This window comes from Vigna radiata, chromosome 9 (genome assembly GCF_000741045.1).
Source record: "Vigna radiata var. radiata cultivar VC1973A chromosome 9, Vradiata_ver6, whole genome shotgun sequence".
In the NCBI taxonomy this organism is placed as follows: domain Eukaryota; kingdom Viridiplantae; phylum Streptophyta; class Magnoliopsida; order Fabales; family Fabaceae; genus Vigna; species Vigna radiata.
This window is the reverse complement of record NC_028359.1, coordinates 8589232-8597833: the sequence shown is the minus strand read 5'-3', so window position 1 is coordinate 8597833 and position 8602 is coordinate 8589232. Positions and strand designations below refer to the sequence as shown.

The window sequence follows — 8602 nt, the reverse complement described above, 5'->3', positions numbered from 1 at the left end:
TTTTGAACATTTTCAATTAAATTGAATTTATGTTATTTTATTTTCAATTGACTTGGAACTTACCAGTTTGTAATAAATTTCCCTTTAATGGGACCGTGATGGTTTATTGTTTATTTCCTCAGTCTAAGATTTATATGGATGAATTATTTTGATTTCGTTATCAAAACAACATATTTTTTTCTCATAACTAATAGAATTGGGACGTTACAGTAATGGGATCGAAGAAGATCACCCTTGTCTTCCTTCCCCCTTTGTCGCATCTTTGACATGTTTAACAAGAACGATGTTGAGCCTCTTGGGCATGGACATTGTTGTTGTTCCATCTAACGCGCAATCTCTTTTCTCTTTGTTCTTCTTCCAAAATGTATCCCAATCATGTGGGATTGTACTTTCTCTTCCTGATCTAAGCCACCATCGCCAAAAGCTACCACCATTCATCACACCATCTTTGTTGCTAGTCACGTTCACACGCACACTTGTTTATTGTTGTCATCGCATGCTCATCATCGCTTAAGGTTCACTCTATTAAGTCACTTCTTTGATCCTTCCTCTCAACCACGTTGAGCCATTACCTGTTACTCGTTGTTGCCACTCTTACCAGTTTCATCATCCTTTAATTTCATCAAAATGGTGAAACCGAACAAGACTTCACCTGAGATTGCTTCTCTATAACTTGAACAAGACCGTCGCCAACGATGAGAGTTTGATTGTTTGGGTTGTGTGTGTGTTAGAATTTTTTTAGAGTTTGCCACCCTCCCATTTTTTATGTCGATTCTAGGTTTAACTGATATAAACAATTTTCTAATTTAGTATAAAAATGTCATTGTTCAAATTTTCTATATTAAGCCTAGATATAATCCGTATAAAAAGTTTTCTAATTTATTATGAAAACATCACTATATCTACTTTTTATACCAATTCTAGTGATATCTAACATAGAAAATCTTACCATAATTACAACTTACTACCGTATTACTTTTTATGTCCGATAATTATAACCAATATAATAAATTATCATAAAAACCTAAATTTGTACTATATTCTAAATAACGTTGACACTAATTTAATGAAAGAGATTATATTGACTTTATTTAACAAACATTGAGACGTAATTGAATAAAAACAAATGTAAGAACCAAAACGAACCTTAAATATTAAAACCAAATTACTAATTAGGTATATTTTAATTTCTTAATTCCATTAAAATAAACTGAAAAATAAAATATATAAATATTAAGGAATATACAGTCGTCAAAGTCTCTACCTTTAAACTAAATCAACATTACTATGCATACAATTTTAAATCCGTTCATCAATTACTAGTGTACACGTTTTCTTACGTAGTTAGAGAACTAAATGCATCCCTATATTTTTTTTTTCTTAGAAAATCATTCTCGGTTCAAAGGTGCACTAATAATTTTTTCAGATAGGGACCAAATTCAAATTCAGCAATAATTGCCTAAAATATTTAAAATTTTTCTACTTAAAAAGTTGAAAGTATATAACAATGGATTCAAATTAAAAAAAAATAAAATAAAATTGGTTTCACATATAAATGGTTAGAAATTCTACGGCTTAGAAACAACTAAAAAACTTTACGTATATACATGAAATTAGAAAACCAATTACAGAGATCTTAAAATCTTAAACACCAAAATCGATTCAACGAATAACTACATCACAGACAGCATTAGGGTTTTCAATAATTGAGTGTTTCAATCAAACTACAATTGCATTAGTTTCTCCAATCAATCAAATACTTCACAGTTTACTTAATTTTTTTCCATGAAAATATTTTTATAAAATTATAAGTAATAAAATATAAAAAACACTTCCATGTTCTAACCCTTTATACATACACACACACACACACACACATATATATATATATATATATATATATATATATATATATATATATATATATAATCCAAAGCTTGTATAGATTCTATGTAAAATATCTTAATCAACAGCATATAATTCGAATGCGTATAACCACATAAAAAAAAATAAGAACAAAAATAGGACAATAAAAAACTTCATCAAAAGAAAGAAAATATTTAAAATTGATATTTACACAGCACAACATTTTTACACTGCACAACAATACTGGTTAGGGTTGAAGTGCATGTTTTATTATTTAGTCAATGACTAGGTAAATAATTATTAGCAAACCCATTAACAATATATTATAGAAGAATAATTAAAAATATAAATTTTTGAACTTCAAACTCTCTTAAATAATGAAAAAAAAGCAAAAAGTTTTATTATTACTTGTAATAATAGAAAAATATTCTTTAACAAACTTAAATTTTTTACATTTATTTAATATTTTATGTGAAACGAAGGTAAAAGTATTATTATTTCTTTTAATATTCCTTGTAATAATATCATATTTGATTCGAAAATATGACACATGATGTCTAACAAAAACTACTGTTGATATGCATATATACCAAGAAACAACTTACATGGTAATCGATGAGTATAAACCTGGCGTGATGTGAAAGAATCATTTTGGTATAAAAACGACAATACCTAGTTTCATTCTTTCTGGCACTTGTTGAAGATAGATTCCACATGAAAAACACTTGTAGGACACTGCACGTGTAATCCAGAGAGAGAAAGAGTGTACACAATACCCTTTGAATAGACTCCGTTAACCATGGCCTGAAGGAATAAAACATTCCCTTCAGAATTTAATTTCCAAACACAAACACAAAAACAACCTACTTCTGTTGACCAAACCTCAAACACCTTCTTCCTGTTTCTGTCTTCTTAAATCCAACCTCTTTTTCCATGTTCACATGTCCTAGAATTTTCATCCCTCCAAGATTCACCAACATATCAACAACATAAGACCAACAAAAAACCAAAATCAAAGGTTGTTTCAAAAGGGCTTATGGAAGGAGAAAGAGGTGTTAATCCCAGCTATGATCTTCAAGTTTCATTCACCAACACCCCTCAAGCGATCCATGAAATGGGGTTTGTCCAATTTGAAGAAAATCAGGTTCTTAGCTTCTTGGCACCCTCAGCTCAATCCCAATCTTCTCAGCTCTCACAGTCTCTAACCGTCACCGCCGCCACAGTCACCACCACCATCGCTACCACTACTACTTCTGGATCAGTTGGTTTTAACCATAATGACCTTGCATCCAGAAGTTCTTGGAACAATGAACAGGTGATATAAGTTCATTCTTATGTCTATATCTATCTATTCATGTAAACTACGATCTTTTACCTAATTATAGGTTTTTGTTTCTTGTATTTATTCGTTTTGTTTTTATGCAAGTCCCTTTCAATTTTAGGGTATGCTGTTTTGATCACTTTTCTCTGAAACGGTTTTTGCTTATTATATAAATGGTATGCCATGAACTTTCAGGTGAGAACACTGGATCCTAAAGCTGTCAATGATGAAAATTGCACCGGAAATACCAGTGATGGCAACAACACATGGTATACACAGTATAACATCTTCTTGCAAACACAACTTTCTGATTTCAATCTCTCTCTCTCTCTCTCTCTCTCTCTGTGCATGCACGTAAATATTTAATTTAGATGCCCCAGAAGATATTCTTTAGGTTTCTGCGAAGAATCTGAAGGTCTCTACCATATATGGAAGTGACTGCTTCTTTTTCTTTCTGAGTTTGCTTTTGTACTCCAAGTTATTCTCTCTTTCTCTCTCTCTCTCTCTCTCTTTTGGGGTATGAGGAAGAGCATGGTACTCAAAAGTCTTGATACTCATTGATACTCGAATCCACTAGTCCATCAGCCTTCATATATTCTTCAAACAGATCATAATTTTATACTTTTGCTATCATCTTTAGTTTATTAACTTTCTAGTTTAAGGTTAATTAATCTTTCTTTGAACTGATTAAGAAAAAAAAAACAGTTTAATGGAGAAGAACTTGAGAATCAAGTGGCATATCTATATATATACATATATATAGATATATATATAGACAAACAGATGAGGATATTTGTATATATATGAGTATGTTGAATGTGTTGATGTGATGGTAGGTGGAGAAGTTCAGGGTCAGAGAAGAACAAGGTGAAAGTGAGGAGGAAGCTGAGAGAACCAAGGTTTTGTTTTCAGACAAGAAGTGATGTGGATGTTCTTGATGATGGTTACAAATGGAGGAAGTATGGACAGAAAGTTGTGAAGAATAGCCTTCATCCAAGGTAATGATAATAAAAAAAACCCTTTTGAATCTCATTAATCCTTTTGTTTTCTTGATTATATATATATAAAGTGTGAAGAACATATACATATATTGATTATATATATGAAGGAAGTTTTTCTGCAGTTTGATGATGTTTATAAACTCATGTTTGTGTTCTTATGCATAAGAATGTTTTGCATAACATAATTGGTGAGAGAACTGAGAAACTGTTTGAAATAATGCAAAAATGGAAAACTATGATTGAGTGCATTGGCTACATCATAGGCATTATACTCGGAGAAATGAAGGTAAGATGTCTTTTTTTGGAAAAATATATGTGTCGGTGTGTAATTCTCTAATTGATATTCATATAATGTGTATTAAAAAAAATACATTTATATTAAAAAAAAATAAGAAAAACAGCACAATCTCTGAACTGGTAATTATCATAGATTTAGTTTCAAACATTAATTATAGACTGAAAACAAGTGAGAGAAGAGAGAGTGATGAGAATCTTGGCTAAAACTGAAGGAATGATACTTTCAGAGAAGATTGATGGTACAGACTGAAAAATAGGCTTTTTTATTATTTTTATTGAGGTAATTAATTAAAAAAAGATGAGTTCATTGGGAAATAAAAAGGAAAATAAAAAAAATAATATTTTTGAGAATATATTTAGTGGATTATTATTATTAGAGTTTTGACAATAGTGCATGGTATAGGGTCCCCTCCTTTGTCCTATGTTCATGCTGTTTTTCTGACCAGCCATCACTAAAAAGCTACCCTTCACTTCCACCTAAACCTTTTCTTTCATATATTCATTATAATTTCATTAATTAACATTCACCTAATTAATCTCTTCTACCCTAAATATTCTTCTTTTAGTTATGTTAATTATCTTATAATCATTTCTCTAGCTAATCCTTTTAGTTTTTTTAAATGCATTAAGTTTGATGTATTAAATTCTTTTAGTTTTCTTTTGGCTTTAATATTATATATTAAAGTTTTTTATGATTATTAAACTTCATCCATTTTCTAAGATTGTTTGCTTTTGATTTATTTTCACTAGTTTTAAATTCATGGATATACACACAAACTGTGATTTATGTTTGAAGTAAATTAAAAATAAAAAGTTAATGTTTATTGAAAACTGATAATCAGTTCGTTTAGTTTCTTTTAAAGATTAACATTTAAGCTATTTTAAGATTGAGGAAAGTAATTTATACGAATTTATATTAAATATGATCAATGTATCTTGTTTTAAAGGAAAAAATTAGCTTGGTGCTGTATATGATCAGTGATTAATTAGAATGTAATTAGCAAGATCAAAATATTAAGGTTTGCCAGTCATGTAGCCTACAATAATTGACAAAAATCTTTGTTATGATGATAAATTTATATAGTCAAAAGACTGCATTATTACACAGGTTAATTATTTTTAAAATAGAGAAATTTTTTATTTAGGCATTATTAAAAATATGTTTTTACTGACATATAGTCCATTTTCTTTTATAATAGTAGTTTAACCTTTTTATTAAAACCAAAAACAAATTATGTGATTTTTTTTTCTTTTAGTGTAAATACTAAATGAAATAAGAGTAATGATATTTATATGAGAGAAAACAATATATAAATATAACACAAATAATGATGCATTTGTTATTTAGTTGAAGAAAAATTGAATTTTAATAATAAAATATCAATTTATCTTTTTTATTTCAAAAGATTTGTTAATCACCTGTAAAAATAGAAGGTATAGTGCCATGATCAAAGACACCATGAAAGAGTTATGAGAAAACATTGTCAGTATTTCTTGCTGCTTTAGTTTTCAATATTAATTTGATAAATATTATATCATTAATAATCATTAATTTTTGGTATATTTTCTCGGTCCATAGATCAATAATATGTTTTGAAATGTAGAAATGAACAAATTTATTATTTTCTTTCAATATAAAAAGTATTTAGAAAACTTTTCTTAAAAAGAATATTTAAAAGATTTGTAATGTCATATAATCTTTAATATGTACCCCAAAAAAATTATTAATAATCTATAAAGAAATCAAGTGACTACAAAATGAAAAATCTTATGTTGTCCATACCTTGTAAAATTGCAATTAATTTAAAATCTTAGTGTTCATGATCTTCTGAAAATTGAAAAACTACAATTTAAGAAGCATAGTAATTTCATTTATTTAACTTCTTAATATGCACACCAAATCATAAATTTTTCAACAACTTTTTTTAGACAATGAAATAAAATAAATAACACAAAATAAGTATCCATAGGAAACATCATAGATAAAAACAAAAGTTGTATTTGATGAAAACAAAAGTTACTTAGAATGAAGGTAACTGATAATTTAGTGAGAGAAGAATATATATATATATATATATATATATATATATATATATATATATATATATATATATATAATATATGATTACAAAAGTGTACTTAAAGGTATGTACTTAGAAGTGGAATTAGAAATGAAAAAGTTACTTTGGAAAAATAAAAGTCACTTCAGGAACTTAGGAACATTTGGAAAATATTAATAAAAAAATTAATTTAACAATGGGATTTGTCTGAATCCAACAAGTGTAGGTGAACAACTGAAAACTTTCTGAAAAAGATGCACTACCAAACTTTGATTAACACTAATTAAATTAATAACAAAAGATTTTTATTTTTCATTAACCAAATATATATTAATTTTTACTTTTTATCAAAATTTATTTTAAGAAAATATGATTGGTTGGTGACATATTTTTCGAAACTCTCACCTCTGTTAGAGATAAAAAAAATTTATGATATATAGATGAATACAAATCTTAACTTACATACTGGAATTTACAAACCGATTTTATAGGTTTAAGTTAGATTTAAAAATTATTTTCTAATAATATTTTTAAAAGGGTAATGATACATAGACAACATTTTTTGACAATATTTGAACATCAATCATATGTGTCATTGTGTGATTGGTCCAAATGACACAATGACACNACCATGAACCAATCACACAATGACACGTATGATGATGTTTAAATGTTGTCAAAAAATGTTGTCTTAGTATCTTTATCCTTTTTAAAAATATACAGTGACAGATAAACATTTAGCTAAATCAGCTTGATTGTATAAAAATTATTTTGAAATTTAGAAAAAAAAATCAATCCATTGCATTATCTTTTGTTTATTTTTGATGTTATGGTGATGAAATTGACATGAAAGCTTTTGGAGATGATGAACAGAAGTTACTACCGTTGTACCCATAACAACTGTAGAGTGAAGAAAAGGGTTGAAAGACTATCAGAAGATTGTCGAATGGTAATAACAACCTACGAAGGAAGACACAATCATTCTCCCTGTGATGACTCAAATTCATCAGAACATGAATGTTTCACTTCTTTTTGAACAATTTATCTGCTTTTAATAATTAATTAATTAATATATATTTATGTATTATTAATTATTTAGATGTGACAATTTTTCATGAGGGATTTTATTGTTATTCTTTCATGGATCAACTCATTTCTATGTTCTCTATACAAATTATAAGGTTTAAATTAAGTTTTAGTCTTTTTTATTTTTCACATTTGTGTAACTTTACTTTTTTATATTTTAAATTGACTTCAGTAAATTTTAAATACTTTTAAGTTTTTATATAAAATAATGTATTATATAATTGAGTGTTCAAAACATTTTTTACTTTGTTCAAAACATTTATATGAAAGATATTTTTAAAATTACAAAGTTTCCTAAAAACTAATTAAGTAAATATTTTCAATCGTCAATTTAGGAGAAATATTTTATCGTTGAAGTTGTTCTTCCTTAATCACCATTATTTTCGTACACCAATAATTGTTCGAATATATTAAGTAGTTTTACATTTTTTAAAAATTGATGTTGATAATCGTTTAAATATTTTTTTTCCCTTTCAACTTTTCAAGACCTTTTTAAATACAAAACTAAAATTCTTGACTTCAGAACAAATGTAGGGATTAATAATGATTTGAAATCGAAACAATTGTCATTACATCATAAAGAGGAGATAAATCTAGTCATAAAACATTTGATAAATTTCAATAACAATACTAAGCATTGATTTAATTCATTATAACAATATAAAAAAAGAAAAATAATAAATAAAGCAAATAATATATATTAATGTAAAGAAAAACAACTTATCCATGAAATAACGTGAATTAAAATTCTAAAAACATATAAAACGATTTCTGAAAACTAAGAATCATTTTCACATAATAGAACATCCTTCTGAGTAATGATCATTGAAGTAATAGGTTGATTTCAGAAATTGCTCACCACCCCTCTTTCCATGATATTGAGATGCTTCTATGATGGAAGATCTCAAAGGAGATTCATGACCATGGTTGAAATTGTATGAAAATTCTTCTTCTTTCACATGATCTTCTTC

The 8602-nt window shown here is 27.3% G+C and overlaps 1 protein-coding gene across 1 annotated transcript; it reads left to right on the top strand.

Moving 5' to 3' along the window:
- The first annotated feature begins 2520 nt into the window (after nucleotides 1-2520).
- On the top strand, nucleotides 2521-7720 carry LOC106773678 (probable WRKY transcription factor 12). The gene is made up of 4 exons (XM_014660412.2): nucleotides 2521-3181; nucleotides 3383-3456; nucleotides 4024-4185; nucleotides 7419-7720. The coding sequence occupies exons 1-4, from the start codon at nucleotides 2903-2905 to the stop codon at nucleotides 7579-7581; spliced, it is 678 nt and encodes a 225-aa protein (XP_014515898.1). The 5' UTR covers nucleotides 2521-2902; the 3' UTR covers nucleotides 7582-7720.
- Nucleotides 7721-8602: the final 882 nt, after the last annotated feature.